Raw genomic sequence first — 26013 nt, 5'->3', positions numbered from 1 at the left:
AGCTCAGTGGCATAAGCACCTGCCTTGCAAGCAGGCAGTCAAGATGCTTCCATGACAAAGAGGAACTTGAGAAATTCTCAACTACCAATGCAACTCTACAGAGAATACTGCAGGGCATTCTGGAGAGAGAGAAAAGTACTAGGATTCCAGGAACAGCGGCAGAGAGGCCTCAATGAATGGAGCAGAAAACAGAATGAAGAAGATAGACAACTGATGGCAAAAAAAGAGCATAACAGAAATGAGGCAGAGAAGGTTGGTTATAATCTCTAATATAGATGGCCTTGATACACTAAATTTAAAAAAAAGAACCACATGTGGAGTAGATCAGGAGGTAGGGTCCACTGAGATGCTCTTTATAGGAAATATAATTAACATGAAAGAGTACATGGACTGAAAATCAAATATGAGAAAACGATGATCCATGTGACAGAGAACCAGAGAGTAATAGGGGCAATTAGACCAGTATTTGTGGATAGGTTGGAAAGACTGGCTTTAATAGGTAAAGGAATACTATTAGAGATCAAGTCCAGGAGAGAGAAGGTTCGGAACCACTTAGGTAAATAGCAGGTTGCCGCCTCCCAATTTAAAACCAAGGGTCTTGGTCAGATCCCAAAATGCACAGTGTTCCCTTGGGAAGTGAAAGGGGAGGGAGAGTATTAAAAAAGATGACAGAAGATATTGTTAATAGTGTATCAGGATTTAAAACCCACATTACTCGCACCACTCTGCTTAGATAGATTTTATTCTGTCCCAGTTTGTCTACTTGCATTAGATTTGAGGGCACAGACAGCTATCCCAAAAACATCAGAATATAGCACAGTAATCATCTTTAATTTTCTATTAACTTAATCGGTATGATTTATACTGTTTTCTCATGACTGATAGTTAAATCTGGTTTATTTGATTGCTGTTTAGTATCGACAGGTTTTATTCAAAACTGACATAATTGATAGCATCAAGTCTGAGAATATAGGTAACTACACTGAAGATGACAAGACTCTAAACAATACACATTCTGGTTTGATAACTGCCTGTTTTTGAAGTTTTATACTATATACAAAGTTATGTTTTTATTAATACTGTTATATACTGATATATTCAGTTATACTATGTCTGATGATATAGCCAATTCTACTGAAGATAAAAAGAGACCACACAGGAACTATGGTAGAACTCCTTGTACAATGGTCTTATATGTCTTTTTCGTTTCATGTGTTTATAGGTATATGTTTTGTTTTATCTTGCTTTGTTTTGTTTCTCCCTGTAATATAGAAAGGATAGAAATACATGTTAAGACTCATGCATGTGTAGAATCTATAAACAGTTTATGAGAACTGATCTTATGACACATGATGAAATGAACGATACTTTGAAGAAAAAGAGACACTAAAGTACCCAGTGCTGATCCTGGAGTGTCATAATGTGAAACCCAGCAATAGTATTATTCTTTGTTCAGAGTGATATTAACCTGCTTGGGTTTATTCAATCTCAACATAAATGAAGATATGGATAACTGCATGTATGTTTAAGTGTATAGGATTGATAACCATATTTCTAAGTTTTTGTTGGATAGTTGAACAGAACTGGTTGCAGTCTCAGTTTGAACCCCCACTTTATATGCTCCACTTTAGTATCTTGAATAACTGTTTGTAAGAGGATAATCTGTAATCATCAACTAGTGATTTCTTACTGTTTATTTTTTTCTTTGCAAGTATGTTTTATTTCTACTCATTTTCTGTTTTGTTTAGTCTTTCTTTAAATAAAATTTTAAAAAAAGACAGTGAAGTATCCAGTGCTGGTCCCAGAGTATCGTGATGTGAAATACAACAATACTATTATTCTTTGTTCAGAATGATTTTAGCCTGCTTTAGTTTGTTTAATCTTAACATAAATGAAGATATGGATAACTGCATGTATGTTTAAGTGTATAGGATTGACAACCATATTACTGTTTTTGTTGGATAGATGAACAGAACTGTTTGCAGTCTCGCTGTTTGAATTTCCACTTTATATGTTCCACTCTTGTATCTTGAGCAACTATTTGTAAAAGGACAGTATGTAAACATCAGATAGTGATTTCTTACTGCTTATTTTTTCTTTGAATGTATGTATTATTTCTACCCATTTCCTGTTTTGTTTAGTCTTTCTTTAAATAAAAATTTAAAAAATTATCACAATTAAAGACAATTGCTATGAATCACTTTCACCTCCAACACATCTATCCCATTGTTCTTGGCAGCCCGAGATTTAGCTCAGTGATCCAAGTGCTTGTGTGGCAAGTGTGAGGTCCTGAGTTCGATCCCTGACACCAGAAAAAAAGAGAAAGAAAGTAGGTAATTGATCTCCCATTGTTCTCGTCAATATGTCCTAAGTAACACGTGCTGTATTTCATGCTCACCCTTTGCATTTCTCCCCTGTTGCCTTTGTGATCTCACCACAGCTAAACAGGCAAGAGGTAAATGATGCTCTGATGTCAAAAACAAAGTGAAAGCAAGACTCCTGGAATGTGAATGCCAAAGTTAGCTTCATCCAGAAAATTCCTGACTACTGGGAAAGCCTTGAGTTTCCAATTGTACGGCTAGAATGACAGCAGAAGGTCAAATGTAGGAACAAAAATATGACGGGAGTCTTATAGGAGAAATCTGCAAGAGCTAGAACCCCAAAGGACTGTGCAAAAGAAGGCAATATAATTGTGAAGGACTGTGATAGAAGAGGTGGAACTAATACAAAAGGAGCAAAACAAAATGATAGAATAAACAAAAATATTAACAAACAAGATTTATGTAAGTTGATTGAATGAGCTTGGTGAAAATCATTGTTAAAGATACAAAATCCAGCTCATAGGCCAGAGAAGCACATCAAATATAAAGATACAGAAAGGTTGTGAGCAAAAAGGATGAAAGAGATGTACCAAAGAACACCATCATTTTGATGCTGCTATTAGACAAACCAGACTGTGAAGCAAAAAAGCATAGACAGAGATGTAGTGGCCGCTTCATACTGATACAGTTCAATTCACCTAGAAAATAAGGCTTGGCACTATACAAGACCACCTGGGCACCTCTGCTTGAATGCAACACTAGTTAGATTGAGTCTCATTTCCACATACTGGTTCATTGCCTTTTCCTTTTATCTTCAGTTGGATCTAAGCAATGCAAATAAGGCCAGCTGAAGTACTAATATGTAATCTTTTAGGCCAACCGACAATTTCCTGTTTCCTCGCATTGTGTGCCCTGTGAATTGTTGGACACAGCAAGATGGCAGAGCCAGTCAGCTCCAGGAATGTCAACTGAGTGCAAGTCTTGAAATAAAGAGGCTATGACTCCCCAGGGTACAAAATTTACATATCAGAAACAGAAGTACCAGCCTTTGGGCACATGTGGCCAAAGAATCAGCTGCAACAAACTTGAAAGACAGAAACCATGCAGAACACATTCTCTGAAGACAATGAAATTATGCTAAAAATCAAAAGTTTTAAACTAACCAGAAAATCCCATACACTTGGAAATAAAAAAGAAAACACTCTTTGAATGACTCATGAGTCAAAGAAGAAATCAGAGGAAATGACAATGTATTTAGCATTTAAAATAATGAACACACTGCATATTAAAACCATGCTTTAAATTCATACATTGTTATTTGAAATGAAGAAAGTCTACGAATTTGAGCAAGAAATCAAGTTGGAAATTAGAATGCATTTACAACTCATAATACATAGCAAAACTCCAGCCTTAAACTCAGACATTATTAGTAGAAATGCAGAAATCCAAAGAGTTATTGATGTAAGCATGCAGCCAGGGAGGGAGAGAAGGCACTGTATGATACACTCAGCAAAATCAGTGGAATTAAATGAAATGTTAAGTATGAAAAAATACGATGAAAAATATATAAGCTGATTCTTTGGAAAACGTAAAAGAAGATGGACAAGTCTCTGCCATGATTAATACTGAAAATATATAAATAACAGTCAAGTGAAAGAGGGACAGAAATATAAATGCTGCATACATTAGGAAGAGATATTATAAACACGTGGAGGAGGAGTTCAGTGGTAAAGCTGGTGCTTAGCGTGCATAAGGCGCTGGGTTCAGTCTTTGGTACAACACCCACACTCAAAACACAAAACAAAGAAAACAGACAAAACCAGTAAGAAACCCCTTCAAGCTCTGAAAACTAACATTCAATATGCAAATCATTCAGCAGGTGTATTGTACCAAACTCAGAAGTATAACTCTCAACTTATGAAATGTTTCCTAGAATACAATAGCAGCAAAAAAGAGGAAGGATTATTCCATTTATCATTTTATAAAGCTAGTAAAATGTTGCTATCAAAGTCATTCAAGGGTCCTACAAGAAAAGAAAATTATAGGCCAATCTTAAGAATGAATACATAGTAAAAATCTCTACAGGAAATAGCAGAAAGCTGAATTTAGCAATACATAAAAAAGTATATCATGCATAATTAGAACTTTTCATAGGAAATCAAGAATGATTTAATATAAAAATTCATTACTATGATTAATCATATTAATATATGAAAGGAAAAAGATCATGTGATACTTTATATGGATGGTTTAAAAATAGATAAAATCCAGCATCTATTCATAATAAATTCTCCTAGCATATTAGTAGACAGATACATTCTTAATCTGATAAAGATTATCTATAAAGACCAATTAAACAATGGGTTTAACAGTGAAATGTTAAAAGCATTCCCTCTGAGATAATAAATAAAACAAGCAGCCTATTTTGACAATTTCTTTTTGGCTTCATACAAGAAATTAAGCCAATAAAACAGACAATGATAAAGATAGGCAGACTTAGGGGCTGGGGATTTAGCTCAGTGGCATAAGCGCCTGCCTTGTAAGCAGGCAGTTGTAAGTTTGATCCCTCCCCCCCCCAAAAAGATAGGAAGACTTAAAAGGCACAAATGAACTTTTGTTATTTGCAGGAAATGTGATTATTATATATAAAGTCCAGAATGCTACATAGCTAAATTGCAGGAAATGTGATTATTATATATAAAGTCCAGAATGCTACATGGCTAAATTACCCAAATTAGTAAGAGTTCAATAGTTTTGCATGATGCAGTTGATCAATATAAAATATCAATTTTTTTACTTTCATTAATAAGTAACTAATTTAAAAATTAAATTGAAAATACTCTACTCAGAGGAAGAGTGAAGTTGGAGGACTGACAGAGGAATTAAGACAGAGTGGTACTGCTGAGCAAATAGATATATCAAGGGAACAATACAGAGACCTCTGAATAAGCACAGATAAACAGAGTCCACTGATTTTTGAAAAAAAGCAAAGATAATAAAATAGTGGGAAAAAATAGTCTTCAAACTGGTGGTGGACCCACTGGATGCTCACATACAAAAAAGCCAAACCAAACAATCCCCCCAAAGAATCTCAACAAAGACGCTACACTCTTCACAAAAAGAAACTAACTCAAAATGAATGAATCACAAAATCTAAATGTAAAACATTGAACTATAAAACCGCTAGAAGAAAACATAAGAGAAAATCTAGATGATCTTGGATTTGTTGATGACTTTTTATATGACTCTAAAAGGCAAAAATCCATGAAAGAAAGGACTGGTAATCTGGATTGCATTAAAATTAAAAATGTCTGCTCTCCAAAGGACATCGTCAAAAGAATAAAAAGACAAGTCACAGACGGGTAGAAAATATTTGTAAAAGTTATTTGTGAAAAAGAACTGTTATTCAAAATATGGAAAAAATCCTAAAATGCAACCATAAGAAAATAATTCACTAAAAATGGGTCAAAGACCTTAAAGAACATCTCAGTAAAGAAGAAAAACTGATGAAATTAGCATGTGAAAAGATGAGCCTGGGGCCAGAGGTGAGTTCAAGGAAAGAAAGCCTGCCCGCAAGGTTCAGCTCTGGGACATCAGTGCTCCCCACCACAGGGAGCGAAATGAAAGGGAAAGAAGCTCCCTATCCTGACCTGCGGCAAGTTAGAGCCCTGGGAGACGCTCCCTACCTTTAGAATGACTGAAATCCACAACAGGGCAAACACCAGATGCTGAGCGGCAGGCAGGGCTCCCACTGCTGGCGGGAGTGGAAGAAGGTACTTCTGCAGACAGGTGAGTCATTTCTCAGAAAACTCAACACACTCCTGCCATGTGATCCAGCAATGCACATCTTGGTATTTCCTCAAAGAAGTATAGAAAGATGCAGAAGTCAGGCTGAATTTTCCTGCCTCTGGACGAGCTACTTCTGAAAGATCAAGTGGGGAGCTGGGTTTTCAGTGTGACCCCTGATGCTGTGTGTGTGCATGCGGAGAAATCATTTGTATCTCTATCCATGATTTCTTTTCCCCATCAAATATAAAAGCAGACTACTTGATATCTATTATTATCTAAAATCCCCTCCTACTAAAAGTCCTACTGTAATTAAAGCAACTTGCCATTACATATAGCTGATCATGGCAGAATTCTAATGTAGAATATTAGGTAATTTTCAGGAAACAAATATGAATTTTACAGAGATGATACTAATATAATAGTAATGAGTGTGAAGCTTCTGAATTCACGGACTATATTCTGTTTTCTGATTATAGAGCCCCCGAATCTTTTCCAGAATCTGACCTCAGTACTCCGGCCACAGGGTTAGCTGATCAGGACTGCATTGGAAGTATATATGTTCTTCTAAACTGTCCAGGTCTTTTATGTGTAGAATGCTCTCTGATTTTACATAATCAGCAAAATAAAAATAAATACTTAGAAAAGGAAAATATATGAATTAAAATAACTTAACATACAACCCGGCAAACAAAGACAACTATTATTGCTGTTTTAGAACATGTAATGGAGATTTATTTTCTTGCTGAGTATTCAACCCAGGGCCTCATATGTGCTAGGTAATTACTGCTGAGCTACATGCTTAGCCTGAGAGTTTTTAAAATTATAAATGGCAAAAGTTTAACTCCAAATTTTCCTTTCCCCACACTCAGTAAAGGATCAGGCTGGTACCCACGCAGGCCAGAACAGCAGTGCAGAGCCTCAATAGACCAATCATTGCCTTTAAAGGAAGTTTGTTTGTTACAGAGCCATCACTGTAGGTTAGGAAGAAAATGAATGATTACCCATGAAATGAAAATGTGACATGTGGTGATCTGTGCAGAAAAATGGAAATTGGATGAGAAATCTATTCTAGGTGATTAAAGATGTACATCTGAAAAGTGAAGCCACGCACTGTTTTGAAGATAGAGGAGAAGATATTTAAGACCTTGTGATAAGACTGATTTCTCCAGTGAGACACTGAAAGTGGAAACTACAAAGGAAACGGTTAAGTCAGTTACGTGAAATTAAAATCTTGTCTTTCTCAAAAAAGTGAAACTACAAGCCATAAACTGGAGTAAGATATTTATGTCCTATCAATTGATGAAAACTATCACCAATAATATCAGGGACCCAAGAAATCCAAATGAAAAGAAGAAGTAGCTGGGAATAGAGGGAAGAAGGCCCAGGCATTTATTTTTTGTTTAACAGGGAACACAAAAGTCCAATTAACATATGAAATGATGATGAATATCATTTGTAATTAAAAGTGCAAATTCACCCCTAAGTGATAGTCTATCTGCCTGCCAGAATGAAAATTTAAGTCTGAAATATAAATTTTATGAGGATCTAAAGACAAACTTGTTTATACTTTGGTGCAAGTCTAACTCCGTATAACCCCCTAGTTACATGTGTCTTCCTGGTAAATGGTCTATCCTAGAAAAGTCTTACACGTGTGCAGGAAGATGCACAAGGATTGTATTAATTACAAAAAATGAACAAAATTGCAATGTTCACTGAAGGGCAGGTCTCAATCACAGAAAGAGAAAATCTACAGCTATTGCTGCATACTAATCCACTGGAATAATTTATGGCAGTAAAATAAATGAACTAAAACTTCGTGTACCCATATGGACGAGTCTCACAAATATAATGGAGTGGAGGCTGGAGAGGGATCTGGGAAGGGAGGGGAGCTCGGAATAAAAAACATCAAGACGCCATGTGGATGTGAATGTCCTACCGCCTCCTAATCAAAACCTTCTTCATGTATCACAAATGTACATGCAGAAGAAAAAGGGAACATTAAGAAAATAAAAAGCAAACCACAGAAGAGTGTGTGTGGCCTGATTCATATGTATAATGTTCATAAAGTGCAAAGCTAAAGGACACAGCTGAGAGACGCAGGACTCGGGGGGTGGGGGGGTGGGTGGGGTAGGGGACAAGAAGGAATTCCAAGTGCGTCTCTGTTTGGGCTGCTGGTTCCCTCTGGATGGGAGGGGTGAGGCAGTGGAGTCCAAGGACGTTGGTAATGTTTAACTGTGGGTTCACGGGTGCTTGGATCATTGCTAGTATTTTATTCCTATTATGTATGCTAGAAATATTCTCGGAAATTTATGTTCAATAAAAGCCAAACATAAAATGAGGTACTTTAAAAAAACATTATAAAAACAAAATCATGGGTGAGTAGTATCCTTTTTGCACACTGCTCAGTCTAAGAAGAAATGTTAGTCATTCTAAAGCCTACCGAATGCGGACTGCTGTCTTACAGGAGTTTTAGAAAGAAGCTAACTCATTTTACAAATGACATTATGTAGTCACTAGACACACACAAATGCTGCCCAACTGTAAGGTGACAGCATTTTAAACCAAGTTCTTTTTTGCTTGTAGAAAATGAGTCTTATAGTGATGGTGACTATATTAGACTTTTATGGAACAGGACCAAATCCAGGACCTCGACCACTGGAGTTACATCTCAAGCCCCATTTCACCTGTAAAAAGAGACCCGCTCTCCATTCAGATTCTCTTTCAACTCGTCCACCAGAGTTTTACTGAAGCACTTAGGACCAGTATTTCTTTGCTCCAAATGCCTCATTATTTGAAGCCAAATTTATCTTTACATTTCTTATATTCTTTGCTTTGTCAAGTTTCACCAATAAGATATTTTGTGTGTTCATTATTCTTTGCTGGTGTTTTCTATTTAACTTCAAATATTAATTAGACAACATTTTCAAGCACATTTTATCAGAAATTTACTTATCAACTATGCAAATTTTGTCTGGCTCAACTTCGTTAGGTGATTCTACAAACAAAAACCAGTTTCTGTCCTATAAACACATCTGGTAATATTTTCTAATAATTCATTGCGCTTTCCTTAAAATCTGAATGTCATTTCCGTTTCTTCTTAAGCTATCAGCCTTTTCGAGTAACTGAAGGAAAGCAATCAGGTATGACAATGAATGCTATTTCCCATTCGCTCTCTTTTTTTTGTACCAGGGATCAAACTCATGACCTTGCACTTGCCAGGTAGGCATTTATACCACTGAGCTATATCCCTGGCCCCATTCTCCTTGTTTGCTGTGCTTATAAATTTTTGTTTTGTTAGTTTAAAGATGAGAATCAAAGCCACGACCCTGTGCATGCTGGCAAGTTACCCTACCACAGAGCTACACCTCCAGCCTTCAAATCTTTAGTACATCAGTGCTAACAGGTGTTGAAAAACATCTAGTAATTAAAATCAAAACTTGCTACTTTCTATTTGTGTTTTGATAAAGTAAATATTTTCTGACTCACATGGGTTTTCTTGGTGTTTATTCTATCTACACTATTTTACCCCCTCAAACTTTATTCCATGACCTACCTTAACATTAGTCTCTCTCTTGCCCTAAACTAATACCTCATCCTTTTGTCTTAATACAAATATATAACACCTCCTGACATATTGTGCTCTCTGACAACTGTGAAAAGTATGCAATGTTATTCCCATTTGTCAGGCAGTTGGAGCCCAGCAAAGTGACAGTGTGCTTCTAATTTCAAGTTTGGTGTTTTGGAGGTTGACTGCAGAGCTGAGGATCTGAAAAACATAAAATAGTAGCATTCTTGGTAAACCTTCAGATTCCTTTCTTTAGTTAATGTTATGTTTGTGATACGAGGGATTCTGGAACCTTAAATAGACACTGAGCTGGTCTCCTGAAAAAAAAAAGTTTCTCCCATCCTCGCCTGGGTGGGCCTTGGGCTGGTAAATCTGACTCTCCGGAGCAACAGTCCTCACCAGCTTCTCAACTCAGTTAGCTGCATTCTCATCCTTTGACAAAACCATTAGACCTTGTACTTGGATTCTTGGCTGACCTGGCATCCTCCATCAAGCAGAAAGAATGTCTCTGTCTCTCTCACACGTGTAAACACCATGTTTTTGGAAGAGATGAAAATAGTAACTTTGGTGGGAGTATTTAGTATTCAGTATGAAAGGCAGGCCATCCAATTTGTTGAAGATTTCTGCTCAAATAATTCTTTCTTGCTATCAGCATCCAGGAACCAGAGAGAAAGAAAAGCAGTGAAGCCAGAGTAAGACCAATCATCTGGGGTCTGATGCTCATTTGATCCACCAGAGCACGCTGGGTGGGAAGATCACATGCATTTTTCTTGGATAACATTTGGATGCTGTTATGGTTTGTGTATAGATGCCCCCCCCACCCCCTCAAAGCCTCATTTGGTCATGGGGCTTTTCAGAATCTAGAGAGTGTGATGCTGGGATTAAGGGTGTGTGATTACTTAGTGCACTGACTGGATTGGCACAGTTCTGGCTAGGATTAAGGGTGTGCTACACTTACCCTACGGTAGGTAGCCTGCATAAAATATATGGGACAGAAAGAGTCTTGTCTCTTCCCCCTTGCTGTTTTTGCTGCCTTGTGGGCACCATGAACTGTTCTCTGCCATGCTACACTGCCTTGGAGCCAGCCGATTATGGGCTAAAACTTCTATGAAGTGTGAACTAAATAAACCTACTTTCCTTTAACTTTGGGTGTTGGGTGTTTTGTCCAAACAATGAGAAAGGTAGCTAAGTCATATGCCTAAGGACAAGCTTTGGAGATGATCTGCTCCCCAGGTTCTCAGGCTTCCTGGTAAGAGAAGGATATTAGCTACCCTCTGGCATCTGCTGCCCTCAAGTTTCACTGTGTTCTTAGCAAAGCCCTGTCTCACCATTTCGTACAACCAAACACACATAAAAGACTCAGGAAAAGTCTCAAGCTCAGAGCCTAGCATTTGGCACACTAGCAAAGTGTTCAAAAGTAGCATTATTTATATACTGAACACAAAAGCACAGTAATTCATTCATTGTTACTTGAAATGATTTTTCAGAATCACCTAGGTTTTTTATAGCAACCATGACTTGAACAATTTTACGGCACTGGGTTTAATCTTAGGTAGACTGCATACCTGGTTTTTTCCTTCTATTCCTGATCATGAGATAGAGAGAGAAAAATATGCTGAGTCCCAGTTCCAGCCCTGGCCTTTGTGTGTTTAGTTTTTGCACAGAAGAAATAAAGGATTGATTCGAATCAATGCTAACAAGAGAAAAATGACTATTTCAAAGCTGGAAACAACTTGGTGATCATTTCTCTTGAGCTAATTTTTAATGTCATTCTGTTAATACATAGCAAACCTAGTTGTCTTGGAAATTTACAGACCAGTCCATACCCATGGAGTAAACAGCTGCCTTAGAAAACATCTTCTGTAGATGTTAGACTTATATGTATCTGGACACCAGTAGTGTCAAGGGAGAACCTTACAATAAAACAAGAAATGGTCTCTATTTTCACTGTGGATTTTCTAAAGAGGTAACCTATTAGTTATCCAGTTTATGTATTACTTTATTATACTTTATTACTGTATGATAATCAAACCATTAAATCATACAAATGCTGATAAATCTTAGTCCTTGCTAAAAAATTTAAACGTATCTGTGAATTATTATAAATTTTTGGTATGCCCAAATGAAGATAGAAAGACAAGCTTTAAATGATCAAATATAATGAACATAAAAATAATATCTGTTTTTCATACCAGAGACACACTTTTAGATAAATGGATGGACCTTGAGACCATACTCTCAGGTGAAACAGACCAGACACACATGTTTGAATACCACATTGTTTCTCTAGTGTGAGAAACCAAAAGGATAAATAAGGACCAAGATGTATAATAAAGATTATGAAATAGGGAATAAATGTTCAAAAGGGAAAAAGAACTAGAGTGAGAAGAGAAAGGAAGGAAGGGACAGAAAAACAAGAACAGAAGGAAAAAATGGAAACCAAGCTTTTGTAAATAAGGAGGGAAGAGGGATTGAAAGGAGGAGAGGGCAAGATATACCGTGTACAGGTGCATTTCTCTACAATGACTGCAATCATGTATATCAACAATGTACTAATGAAATTAATTAAAAACTAAAATCTGAATTAATTACATACTGTGAGCAAAGAGCAATGGTTGATATTTCACTTTACAGATCCCCAGTGCTGTGTAATTCTGAGAACGGATAACTACCAGCCTGTCCGGCTTGCATCATGAAGTAGCTCCTCCCACTGACACTGCTGATAACTCCTCTGCTGGAGCCATAAGAACAGAACTCCTGAGTGTGAAAACTTCCATCGCTTGAATATCAACCACAGTCCATAAATAGCAGAAAAAGCCTTCCGTCTTCCCTGCCAAGCTCCTAGCCTTATCTTAAAGATCAGTGATAAAAACCAACCGGTTAAATCTGATTCATGAAATTTCTGTGACTCTCGTCTTCTTTGAGCATCAAATGCCATATATATTAGTCCAAGATAAACTAACCCACGTTCACTATAACTGGCCATAATAATTTCTTTTGGGCAGCTGGAACACATAAAGGATTGGCTGCTTTATAAAAATGGCATGAAAAATGATGAGATATTGTTCATGTTAATAATCTTTGACCAACGCGAAAAATACCATTTTCTGAAACTCAAGTAGAAGACTGATTGTTATCACCTGCCAGGAAATGAGCATCATTCTTTGTTTGTTTGTTTTTATCGGTTCAGGGGATTGAACTCATGACCAGGTGCTTGCAAGGCAGGCGCTTATGCCGCTGAGCTAAATCCCCAGCCCCCAATGAGCATCATTCTTAAAACTGAGGACCAGACTACAGAATTGTAAACCTGTGCTTACAGGTCTTAGGACCTCTGGAAAATCCCTAGAACAGCATGGAAATCTCCCTAGGCTTGGATTTAAGGAGGATTAGAAAAATCTGAGCCATGTATATACTACCTGCACCATGCCTGTGTCATGACAGCTCCCTCTAGCTGAGTGGCCCCCGACTTCAGCTTGCAGCAGACTCAACTGGAGGGATTCTTAAAACACAGCCTGGGGCCCTGATGACTGTTTCTGACTCCGGTATCTCCATGGGGCTATAGAATCTGGGAGTGCAGATGCCGTGGGCGGTGCTGAGAAGCACTGTTCTCGCTTAAATTCTGTTTGAAAGAGTGATCTTTCCATGCAAGAATATTTATCTATGTCAGCACCTTAAACACACATCTAGAGGATGAGATGGGCAGTGGGGACAGGGCTGGGGCCACCAGCCTCTGGAGGCTGTTTGCCTGGGCTCAGAATGCATCCCCAGTACCTGCCTGCTGGCAGAGGACTGAGTGGAGAGGAGAGGAGTAGGTGTGATGGGAATTCTCCCCACTTCTGTGCTCTGGAGGATTCTTGGACTTGGGAGTGAGAATCCTAGAAATGGCAGGGGCAGAGTAGAAATAGCATTGTTTCTAAGAACAATAGGCCTAAGAACAATAGGCCAGAGAGGCTGAGCATGAGCCTTAGTGATTCTAGAAGCCCAAAGCCACAGCTTTCCTGTGTTAACTTACAGAGCAAGGAGGGAGGCAAGAACAGATTGAAGATTTCACTTATAACAGTAACGACCTCTATAGGGGCTTACTTGTTGCCATTTGAGAGAAAAAGAGAGACAGACAGATCGACAGACACAGAGAGACAGAGAGACACAGAGATAGAGAGGGAGAGGAGAGGAGAGAAATTGTTTAATGTTCTGGATTACCAATTTTATACTTTGAGATGAAGAATCAACTATTTCAGTAGTCACATGCTTCAAAGAAATTACGACACTAAAATATTCACCCCAGCATACCCTCCAACTGCAAAGTTTCTAATTGCTGTTATTTTTAAGGACAACTCTTATCCAAGAACCCTGATTCTTTTTTTCTCCCACAGCTTTTGTCTGCTTAATATGAAAACCAAAAGACTGGTCAACCCGGAAGAAGTATTTCCAAAGAAACACAGGACTATTCGATGAATAAACACAGGAAGAAAGCAGGACATGGAAAATAAACTTTGAAATATTCAATCTCAATTAAAGGAACCATCAAACCACAGGAAAAGAACAAAGTTAGGGAGCCCAGTCTCCATTTCAGGCTCTTTCATATGTTTCTTCACTCTGTCCATTCCATTTAGTTTGTTCCTTATAAACAAACAAACAAACAATTTTTAGCTTTATCAATAGAAGGTCATCAGGAGGACGAAGACAGACATTTTTAGGAGAGTTTCTGGACAAACCTTTAAAGAGCGGGGTCCTGACACGGGAGAAAGCAAACCCTGCATCCTGCTCCCTGGCAGGTGGCGGCTTCAGAGCTGTTCCAGAACCTCAGTGGGGTTTCCACTCAGAACAGGGCGATTCCATAAGAAGCGACTGCTCTTACCCTCATCCTCCCGTTCCTGATTGCTGGCCCATCCTCCGCCAGTCTCAACACGTACAGATCCATCTTATATTCCCTTCCTCCACGGATGCTGAATCCGAATCCTTTGGCACCTTTCTCCATGTCCACCGTGAAATAATCAAAATCCTTCCGGAGAGGGGAGAAAACGGGATGGAATTAGAGAAACTGCCTGGTCCACTTGCCCGTTCTCCTCCCCTGCCAGAGCGAGTATGTGCCTCCTGAGTGACGACTCCTCCTCTGAGTTTCTCATTCACAACTTTGAGAACTGAACTGTGTGTGTGTGTAAATTACACAGCTTGCTAAAACGAAGTGTGAAACTTAATGGCGTCTGACTGTCTCAGTTGCCTGCTGATCTGGGTCTTCCATTGAATAGCAAGTTGAAGTATATACAAAACCGGTTTCTCTTTCTTTCTGAAAGGCAGTGTGCCTAGATTTGCCTCACCTTCACTGTCCTTAGATTCCTTGGGGATAAAGGTGAGTTTTAATTTATAATGTAAGGCCTGGCTGCATCCTCAGCGTGGAGGTAGGAGGCTTGCTCTTTACCTCTAGAATGGGTAGGAGAAATAGTTAGTGACCTACAGATCTCCACTGCTGCCAAATGCCACTGTTCTCCAGGTGGGAGTTATTTCTGCTTTCTTCTTTAGTGCTGGATATTGACTCCAGGGCTTTGTGTATGCTAAACAAGCTCCTGATCACTGAGTGACAGCCTTATCCCTATAAGAGCATTTTAAAAACTTTGATAAGGTGATGCACTGGGAATTGGCTACTTAACACCAGCGGGGCTTAGTTCATCCCATGACTGCCACCTGCCACTGATGGATGGGTAGAAGGGTGGATGGCTGGATTGCTGCGCTATATCCCCAGACAGTTATTTATCCAGTGCAGCTGGTAACACAGGGTTAGGCACAGAGCTGCGGCTGTCTGACCCGGAAGGGCACCTTTTCTGTCCCCTCCTGTTCCTCTCCTTGCCTTTCAGGAAGTCTTGGCCTGGCAGACCCTATGCCGGCCCAGGTACCTGGGGCTGCCTGTAGTCCGGCAGCGGGTACTGCCTGGTGTCGGGGGAGTGCTGTCGGTAGTCCAGCAGGGGGGGCTGCCTGTGGTCCAGGGGCGGGGGCTGCTGGTAGTCCCCTCCTGGGGGCTGCCTGTAGTCCAGCGGGGGCTGCCGGTAGTCTGTGAATGGAGGCTGTCGGATGTCTGGCTTCACATCTTGTCTTGCTTTTACTTCTGACCTGTAACTAAACAAATGGAAAGGGGGTTTGCTTTGGCTCCTCAGCGTTCTAAGGAGGCCAGAATGATCTTATGATCTCTAGGCCAGGTCCAGCCATTAGAGCTAGGGGGATGCGTCTACTTATGATCTTGCTGCATATTTAAGATTATGAACAGATTAAATGGTAAGTATCACTTCCACATCTGTGATCAAGGCCATATTGTGTACTTTCATTTGGCTCTGCAAGACATCAAGATAAAATGTGGTTCAACCAGAACTTTGTGGAAAAGGACTCATGCATATGCCTCTTCCACTTTGTCTATTTGCAAGTCTAGGAAGTTAAACACTAACTACACATTCCAAAATATTAATCTGTCCTAGCAACGGTAAACCAATTCTCTCAACCCCTTTCTCTGTCTCTTACACACACACACACACACACACTTACTCCTTGGGAGATCCTTCATTACCCTGTGAAAACATGATTGAAATGATCTCTAAACACTGGAAAAGTACCTAATTAAAAGCCATCTTAAATTGCTAAATTGGATCTTTTTGAATATTTTATAAGATAAAAGAGTGGTACTAAGCATAATTATGGACTACAAATGAAGTAGCCACTGGACTGTTAGTAAAATTAAAATCATATTACACAGAAGTTTAAAGACTAGCTGTCAAGATGAGTATCAAATCCTACTGCAGTCATAGGTGGAGAGGGAGGTAAAAGATGTTCATGTCCAGCATCTGTCTGTTCTCGCTTGTAGACATTAATTACTAGTTCAGTGCTCTCTTATGAATCCATGCTTCTCTAAGCTTGAGAGGTTTCCCAGTTCACAAACGGGACTAATGCAGCCAATTCCTGCCACTAAGGGGTCACTATTTAGGTAAACCGCAAAGGCATCACTGTAGTGCTGAGGTTTTTGAAATCCGTACTTCACTGCCTGTTACCATGGCAACGGTATACAATGAGCTACCCAGGAATGTGGGTAGATTAAAAAAATACATTTTATAGAATAACAATTTCATCTAACATTAACATAGAGGTGTGAGGTATTGAGAGAATATTTAGCACTAAGGGAGAACGCAAATCTCTTACTAAAAAATGTTCAAAACAAGTACAATTTTTACTTTTATGGCTAGATGGTTTCTTTACTGCTTTATAGACTCACTATGATGATGAGTATCAAATATTTTTAAGAGGCACTTGCCTGAAGAATTGCTGTAAGCATAATCTAATATTTGGTGAGGACACATTGAAAGTACAGGACAATAGCTGTGTTTATCTGAAGTTCTTGAAAAGGGGATAGTAATGTAGTTATTTTAATCAACTCTTTGAAGAGGTCTTATTTGTTGCTTCACCCCACAGAGGGAAGACATTTCTTTTGAGAGTTGCATAATTTGGGCTTTGCTTTATTTCTCAGTAGTCCACTCACCTACTGAGAGGGTGCGTGCTGAGAACAGAATTATTTAAATATCCTTTGAATAAGAAACTTAGCTATGCAAATGCGTGCATTAAACAAAAGGAATCGAACCAGGTGGTATTTGCCAGTGTGTGTTGGTTCCTTTCTAGAAATGGCTTGGGTGGTGCTTTTGTTGTCACACTGCTTTAAATTCTAGCATAGCACTTTATTTTCATGATTTGTGTGGTACTGGTATGAAATATCCATTATGTGCTCTGTTTCCAACCAGATGTGTCACAGGCTATAACAAAAGAGGGTGAAATGCAAGGATCTCCCCAAAGACACAAATGATGAGAAACAGGAACAGCTGAAACTTGTAACAGCTGTTATCAAAGCCACCAAACACTGCAACTTCGTCCTAATTAGTGACGTGTGTCAGGCTTGTAAATTGAACCATACATTGAAGAACTCTTCAAAAAGAAAAAAGATAGTTTTTTGAGTGTCGCTGACTTTGAAATGAGTGACATAACGGCTGGGCTAAAATTTATGTTGTTTTGACTCTGTGAAGCAAGATTATTAGAAATAAACTCCTTACAGCTCCTTCCTTATGGAAGAAAGTTCTCAAAACAATCTTGTGCAGCTCTTCATTCCTTCACTAAAGAGACTCAGAGATGACCAAGCAGACTACTTAAGGTAAGTTCTAGCAAGATTTTATGGTATTAAAAATTCCAGGACCAAGAAGCCTTGCCTAGGTGGGATTCTGCATCTTGTGGTCCATCAAGGAAGGATCTGCTTCAGGTCTTGGGCATCAAGGTCTGTGAAAGAAACCAGTTTCCAATCCTCTCCGCCGGCCCTGGCTACTTTAACTCACAGTGAAATACCAATTTTCCTTGCTGGGGAAGGTCAATTCTGCTGTTTATAATTAGCTTTGGAACATAGTCCATAATGACCATTTTTTAAAAAAAAATCAATAAATGCTTCTCCTTGGAAGCATTTTACTTGTGCTCATTGTAAAATTATTTTGCGTTTCTCAAGCACATACCCAAGGGATGTGTTATGAGCCCAAGAAATGGACAGAAAGGTTTGTGTGTTCTGGGAAGTTAATACCAGAGTAAAAAGACAGGACAAAATACTGCTTATTCTAACTCAGGACATAGAAACTTGCAAGCAGATGATCACTTTCCTCTGCTCTGCTGCCATGTGGGAACTGGCTCGGTCTGATGTGTAGGTGGCTGTGCTCTGTGCAAAGGTGCTTGGTACATGTGCTGTCTCAAACACAACTCTAGCCTGATCCAGAAAAGGACATGAGTTCCTCCTCTCATCCCATGAGCATCTCTCAGCGCAGCTACGAAGAAGTTTCTGGTGTCTGTAAGATCACTGAAGTTCTTCACTGCTAGGCCAATGAGCTACTACGAACAATCAAAGAGTGAGCCACAGGAGATCCGAGTGCTGGCCTGTAAAACCCTCAGAAACAGAATGAGCTTTTCCCAGGGTGTTACCTTGAAGCAAACGAGAACTCTGGGCAAATAGACTGATGATTTATAAAAAATTTGGATCAGATCGATCTGTTAATCCCAGAATTAGGACACATTTTATTCTGTGGTCAGGAAAAAAAGTCCTGAAGACTAATGTTTCTATGTTAGGGGCCACAGTGTCCCAAAGGGGAGGTACAGCAGATGGGACCTAACTGTGGCCTTCTGGAGCTGTTGCTGCCCCTCACCCCCAGAAGCATGGCACACACTCATGCTCTGAACCTTTCCTGGAGGAGCAGTTTAACCAGCCGAAGAGCACATCAAAGGAGATGAAGCAGTTGCCCATTAAAGAACAAGGTCACCTGCCCAAGCTAGAAGCAGCACACATGCACGGGAAGTTCTTGCACCCTGCATGTGATTGCAAGATTAACGCAGGAAGAGGAGCTGGAAGGTGGCACAGGGACTGCTGGGCTCTCAAGTGCTCCCTGCGGAAGCAGGATGGACCCTGAAGAAACCAGTGCTGGAATATCACAGCGGAAGCAGACACCCTGGGCTTATTTCTGAGGTGCCAGGACTTGCTCTTCCCATGGGTTATCAGCTTCCCACCTCTGCATCGTTTGCTTCACGGGGCCTTTCTCTTCCCTGGCATTCATTAAAAACAGAAGCAGCTGGGGACCACCAGCTTTTTCCTGAAAGCACCCTAGCAGAGGGGTCTTGGCAGAAAAACCACCTGTGTGGCCCACACAGGTGTGGAAGGCTGTTTTCCCAACCATGTGGATGATGAACACAGAGAACTGTGGGAGCCAAACTCCGAGCCTCATTCATCTTCCCCAGCACAGGGGGCAGGACAGAGGAAGCAGGTGCCCGGAAGCTCCGGGATCAGGGGAAGCCGGGAGAGGAGTGGCCCTGCACCCAGGGGTGCGGTGGGGGTGCTCCCGCTTTTCTCCTGTTGACAGCAGAAGCAGCACAGGGACCCAGTTTTCATCTTTGCAAAGGCCCAGCCCAGCCCAGGCCCCCAGTGACCCACGAGTCGCAATCAGAAGACAGTGGCATCTTTCCATGATGTCCTCTTTTCTTGCATGTGGGGATTGGAGGGCCCTCACTAGACTGCAGGTGGGAGGGTGCAACCTGCTGGTACCCCTCAAATCCTTCCACATCCTCCCCCATCCTCACACTCCCAGCTGTCACCTTCATGGGCCAGTGGGTTTCTGCAGCCACCTCCTCACTGTCCCCTTCTGCCCTGTCTGCTCTCTGGCGGGGCAACAGTGAGATCTTGAAGAGCAAATTCCGTGATGTCAGGCAACAGCTCAAGCTGCAGGGTGGTGACTTCCCCTGTACCTAAGGTAAAGCTCAAAACCCGCAACGCGCTCTCGGAGCCGCTGGAAACCCACAGCCTTCCTCTGACACCACGCCCGAGTCTCCGGCCACCCAACCTTGACCTTTCTGCTCTTCCCATTTCCTGTCCTCATAGCATATGTTCTTTACTCTTGACGAGCTCATTAACCGCTGTGCTCATGGTCTCTCTGGTAAAGTTCTGTTGTTGCCAAGGGCAGACATTTGGTTACACTCACGAACACAACCACATACTCCACGCACACCGGATCACACGGAGGTTCATGCTGCAGTTTCAACCACATGACAACCTCCAGGCCTGTGTCCCGGGCTGTCCCCAAACGTTTCCTGCGTCTCAGGAAGCTTTACCTGTTTTCATGTCCTTGCAGTTGCAGTGGCTGAGGTGGAGGTGGCTGGGCGACAGGGCTGTTGGGGGCGGCCAGGCTCGGCTGGGCCAGAGGGCTGTGCTGGGCCACCGGGCTGTGCTGCTGGGCCATGGGGCTCTGCTTCTCCGAGCTGGGGGCCGAAGCGGGGCTGCTGAGCTCTGTGTTGGGAAGCAAAGTAGCAGAGGAGGTCAGCGTGGCAGGGACCGGGGCCAAGAGGCGACCGCAGCGGTGACTCTGCCCCCTCATATGCACAAAGCTTTGGTCGTTTGTGTTTCTGCCAGGTTGCAGACAGCGGGTTAAATTTACCAAGCTAAAAGCCATCCTGGAATGCGCACCCGTTAATTACAACTCGCGACCCGGCGAGGTGATAAATGGTCTCATGTCATTTTGTCAGACGAGTACCAGAAATAAAAACAGAAAACAAAGCAAACACAAAACCAGCCAATGACAAACAAAAACCCAGGACAAACAAACAATAAACAAAGACTCAAGCCAACCAACCACCCAACAAAAATTCTGTTAAATCTCGGAGAAATAACTCAGAGAAGTAAACTCTAAACACACTCTTATTTCCCCAGCACCGCGGGAAAATGTTTTCGCCACCACGTTTGGACTGTGATGCTGTGTCTTAACTGTCTTCCAAAGTGTAGGTAAAGAACTAACCATAAAATGGTAAGCGGTTTTACAACCTCATCTTTAGTCTTCAGTAATAATGCCTCACAGCCACCGTTCTCTGCAGAGACACATTTCTGGACCCATCAAGACGCAGAAAGCTGTTTATCTTTTCTTTTTCTCCCTCAAGCGCTACTTCTTGGCTTTTCCCCTTTAATACCATTAAATTTATAGCTGAAATTATCTCTGTTCATTGGGATAAGGGCAGGAGAAACACATTTTAGACCCCGGATTTTTAGTAAGCAGCCTTGCTAACAGTTCATTTTCACTGAAAATTTTATATACTTCAGTATCTGCAGATAACAGGTTTCAAAAAAACATGGCCATTGAATTCTCTCTCCTGCCCTCTCATTACGTGACAAAAGGGAGATGATCTGTTGGCATTCCATTATAAAGCACTCCCCTCTCTCTCTTTTTTTCCCCTCATGGCCCAGAGATTTTGAATTCCTCTCCATTTTGACTGGGTTTCTGGCATCCTTGCCATTCGGCCCAGAAAATTCCCACCCTCGGGGTTGTCCTGTGCATGGAAATTTTTAGCAGCATCTTTGACCCTTACTGACTGGCTGACATGTGTTTCCTCATCCCAACCACGACTGTCAGGAATGTCCCCAGGCATCTTCAAAGGTTTCCTAAAGGGATAAAATCATCACCCAGGTTGGGCCCTACTCTCACAATTAAAGTCAGTTGGCCATTTGGTGTCTCTACGTCGGATGCCCCTAAAATGGATGGAGAGGTGACTGAGTTGAACATAGGCACCAAGCTGAGCAAGACCAGGCCCCTGTGTGAGGCAGCATGGCTGGCTTGCTTCCCAGGGAGTGCGTGGGACCGAATTCACCGTTGCCAGTGAGTCAGCAACTGCAAACCAGGAGTGAACATGCGTGTGTAGAAATGGCAATGGGTGTGAATTAGCACTCAGTGCTGTGGGTCCCTGAGGGCGTGGCTGCAAAGTCAGGGTGTCCCCACTCTGCAAGCCTTTGGGGGAGGAAACCTGGGAGAGAGGCACTGAGGGGGGCGAGTGGGGGGTAGACTTGTCAGAGGTTGTGCTTCCTAAATGAGCTCTGTAGATCCTAGAACTTCTTCAAGCTTTTCAAAATCAATCAGACTTGGAAGAATCCTCCAGAGATTAATTGTTAATAATGAATAGGTTATTTTTTTTTCCTCCACCATTTTTCAGGTTTGTAACTCTGTTCTGTTGAATGAGTTTTGGCTTAATGGAACCCTAAAAACAGTTCTCCAAGACCCGGAGAATGATGGGATAGCCCAGTGCTTGGGATTCACACCGCTGAGGGAGCAGAGTGGTCTGGGACCCTCTGACAATGCCCTGGTGACAGCTGTGAGGAGCCCCCAGCGACTGCGTCCTTGTCTCCCTGCAAGGCCACCTCAGCACTCACCCTCCTGAGGAATGATGCGAAGGGTGACACTAAGACCTGCATCCTTGATGAGCTTCACGATGTCAGCGTGAGGCATGCTGATGATAGGCTGGCCGTTCACCGCTAAGATCCGGTCTCCCACTTTTAGTTTGGCACAGCGATCTGCAGGACTCCCATCAATGATGCGTCCGATTTTATGGGGCACAGCTAAAAAAACCCCAACAGAAATAGTATCAGGGACATCACCAATGCACGTTCTAGCTTTCAGTCCCAGCCCCAAGGAAACAAAGCAATGGCAGAATTCTTTCCCTGGTCAGCACATCTGCCTTCTGAAACCGTGATCATTACTATTAGCTCTGGTGCTGTGTACACTACTGAGACCAGCATTCCAATACAAAGGCCAGAGCTCCTCAGACTTGAGGGCACATCAGTCATCCGGGTGTTAACTGCACAGCTATGTGGGCCCCGTCTCAGGCCATCTGACTCCAGGGGTCCAGGCAGGAGCTGGGGAGCACAGCTGCCTTAGAAGGTCCTGGGGGATCCCAGCACATGGGTGAGTGGGAGAACCATGATGGGCTCAAGAGCTTCTCTTCACAGAGAGCAGTATAGTTCCAGAAAGAAAAACTACAGGACAGGAATTTAATTTCTATCCCTTCCTGTTTCACTTAGAGGAGGAAAAAAAGAAAAGGAAGAAAGATGTGCTGATCGGGTGGTGGCTGTGCAGGGAAAAAACTACAGCCACTCTCCACTCTAAAAGGTGCCCGTGAAATGGGGACTCAATTTAATTACTGCCTCTTCTTCCTCACTGACGCTGTCATGTGGACCTGAGATCTTGCTGACGTCTGGTTCATCATGGATTTTACCAAATCTGAGATGCTACTGATGGTAAGATACACCTTTATTTTAAATACAAGAAAAAAACACACCCCATAACTCTGTTGCCTAAACAGTGATGCTCCATTGATTGTATGATACACCCAATTACTGAGACATTAAAATATAAACATTTAAGCATTGATGGAACATGATGCTAAAACAATGAACATTTGTTTTCTTTTTATTATTTATTTATATGGGTAGGAAGAGCCAGTCAGCTGGAAACTCCGAGGCTGACTTCAACTAAAGGTGCACAGCTGAGTGCCTACCAAGGCAGCTATTTCTGCGGTCAGATATCCAGCGTACACAGTGTCCCTGTAAATTGTCCCAAAGAGCTTACAGTCCAGGAACCTGTTCCCTTTGCTTTCTCCCTTCCACATAGCCAGCATGAGACACACAATCAGTGAGTGGCTCTGTCATTGCTCACTTTGTGGTGTCAGACCCTGATCTAATCTGCAGATGGGGGACAGAGACAGCCTGCCATTCATATGCTCCAAGGCTGTCTCCTGCTTGAATGCTCCATTTTTTGGGCATGTTTTACAGTAAAAGGCAGAGCATCTGCTCATAAGCATGATAAGGACAGACAGGCAGTGAGTTAATTAACCAGCATCTCGTTCCCTCTTCTACTGGAAGAGGTGATAGGTAGCATATTGGCCGAGCCTGTGTCCCTGAAGTGACACAGGAAGCTCAAACACATTGTTTGTTTCCTATAAGCATTAATGTTTTAATTATCTCTGAAATATTTCTGACCCTGCTACTGATGAGTACGTGTGTGTACTCATGTATCGGTACCAACTTGTTTCTTTCCATGGGGGGAAAACCTATACTACCTCTGGAACTAAAGGGAGATACTTGTTGTAGGACCACACTGAGCGCTGTCACATGCGTATCAGACAGGAGAACAGCTTAGTTTAGATAGAGAGATGGATTTGGTGGGGGCTCCACTGGGTGGAGCCAAAGTCTTTTTCTGAATTCACATAAAAAAATGTTATAGGTCTTTGTAGGAAAATACTAAGGTGTAAGTAAGAGTTCCTTACTCGACAGGAAATCAACATAGCATGATTCCTTAATTATCAGCTATCATCTAAGTTTTCTGCTCCTTATGGTTTATACTTACGTAAGCATGCACTGTGTTATGTGACAGATGTGTACGTATTATTCTACCTATTGTAAAATATATAAAATAGCCCTCAACAAATCACACAAGGTCCCTGATGGCATCAAAGATCCCGGTAGGGGAAGTGAAGGCACACAGTGGTTAGCAATTCACCAGGATCCCACGGGGCTACGGGCCTTGCAGTCCAGGACTCAGACTGCAGATCGCAAATCACGGCCCTTAGTGAGGGCGCCCCTCTGTGGCTCTCAGCTTTGCAGTCTCTGATCTCTAAACTGCCACTTGCTTTGGGAGTACCTGGGGCTTTCATCTGGGACCCAATCCACTGCCCCGGGGGTTCCGATGTGAGGAGGGGAGTCTTGGAACCTGGCTCGCTGTGAGGACAGGAAAGGAGAGCTGAAGGGTCTTCTGATCCCGGTTAGTTTTCTGTTGTTTCTTGCTTACAGCAATTTATTTGGGTATTAGGAACACTGGCATTCGAGATGAAAATTTAAAATATACTTCAGAACACAAATGACATTTGGATGACTCATTCCCTCTGCTCTCATTACTGGAGATCATCTGAAATATAATGGGCACAACACCCCAAATGTTCCAGCAGCCTCTCTCTGAATGTCTCTCTCGCACACACATAGACAGACACACAACACACACACAAAACTGCATGCTCAATAACAACAATAAAAACAACAATAAAAGCAATAATAGGCTATGCTTTGTTAATTTTCAGGCATTGTGCTAGGCACTTATTTTGAATCTTTATAACAGTATTGGGAAGTAGCTGTAAAAATACAATAGTCACATTTATTTTTCTGTTAAGAAAACAAATAAGTGTGAGAGCCAGTGTGTGAATCCCTGCCCTGGCTTCAGACCTCAGCTTACTCCCTTCTCTTCTGATACGTGTGAGGAGGAGAGCAATTTGAACTCCGAGGAGCAAAGGAAGGGCCCTGAAGAGACTGCAAGAGCAGGCTGCTCTAGATTTCAGGACTGTCACAGTCCCTTGCTTCTCATCAGACTCTCAGTTCTGGGCCATTGTCACTTTCTTAGAGTCCTTGGAATGAAAGCTAAAGGAATAAAAGCCAAATGAAGAGAATGAAAATGAGAACAAATTCTTGGGTAGCCCCATGGAAGGACTGAGTGGCTTCCATAAAATCTAAGGGGACGCGTGGCTTAGAAATGAGTGTTCAGTAATCCCGGGCACCTGACCTAGCCTGGCGCCCACTGTTTGCTACAGGCGTTGGCTTTATCGGAATAGCACCTGGAGCTCTTGGCAGCTGAAGCAGCTCACCCCTCCTGTGAGGTGTCCTTGCATGTGTACGGCTATTCAACATCCATGGATGACAAGCCTTTGACAAGGGGTGTGCCCGCTGAGGAGCCTCTCTGGGAACAAGACGCTGTTCCATTTGCTGGGTAACCAGGTCTGCAGAGCCTGTGACCCGAGAGCTTTCTGTTCAATGCTAATGGCATCACAGGACAAGGAAGAGGCCTTGACCTTGGTTTCTATTCTTGGGAGGAATGGCGCTCATTAATTCTCTGAGAACTGATGACTAAGGGAACTGCCAGACAGCAGTCCATCTCGATGGCCGGCCCGTAGCCATCACCTGTCAGGCAGCATCAGAAGTCAAGTCTTTGA

The 26013-nt window shown here is 41.7% G+C and overlaps 1 protein-coding gene across 13 annotated transcripts in view; it reads right to left on the bottom strand.

Annotated features, from left to right (window-relative positions):
• Magi2 (membrane associated guanylate kinase, WW and PDZ domain containing 2) overlaps nt 1-26013 on the bottom strand; it is a 1223070-nt gene that overhangs the window by 79561 nt on the left and 1117496 nt on the right. For 12 of the 13 annotated variants that reach the window (XM_063233871.1, XM_063233891.1, XM_063233875.1 and 9 more), the window contains 4 exons: nt 22412-22597; nt 20332-20506; nt 15567-15786; nt 14534-14677 (listed from right to left, as the gene is read on the bottom strand). In XM_063233871.1, coding sequence (XP_063089941.1) covers nt 14534-14677; nt 15567-15786; nt 20332-20506; nt 22412-22597 — 725 coding nt within the window. The remainder of the gene's footprint in view (nt 1-14533; nt 14678-15566; nt 15787-20331; nt 20507-22411; nt 22598-26013) is intronic. The other variant, XM_063233916.1, reaches the window with a different exon arrangement.

Source organism: Cavia porcellus, unplaced genomic scaffold, assembly GCF_034190915.1.
Source record: "Cavia porcellus strain 051 isolate PalLab524CR breed Dunkin Hartley unplaced genomic scaffold, mCavPor4.1 scaffold_2, whole genome shotgun sequence".
Classification (NCBI taxonomy): Eukaryota; Metazoa; Chordata; class Mammalia; order Rodentia; family Caviidae; genus Cavia; species Cavia porcellus.
The sequence above is the reverse complement of the archived record's forward strand: the minus strand, read 5'-3'. Positions and strand labels throughout refer to the sequence as shown.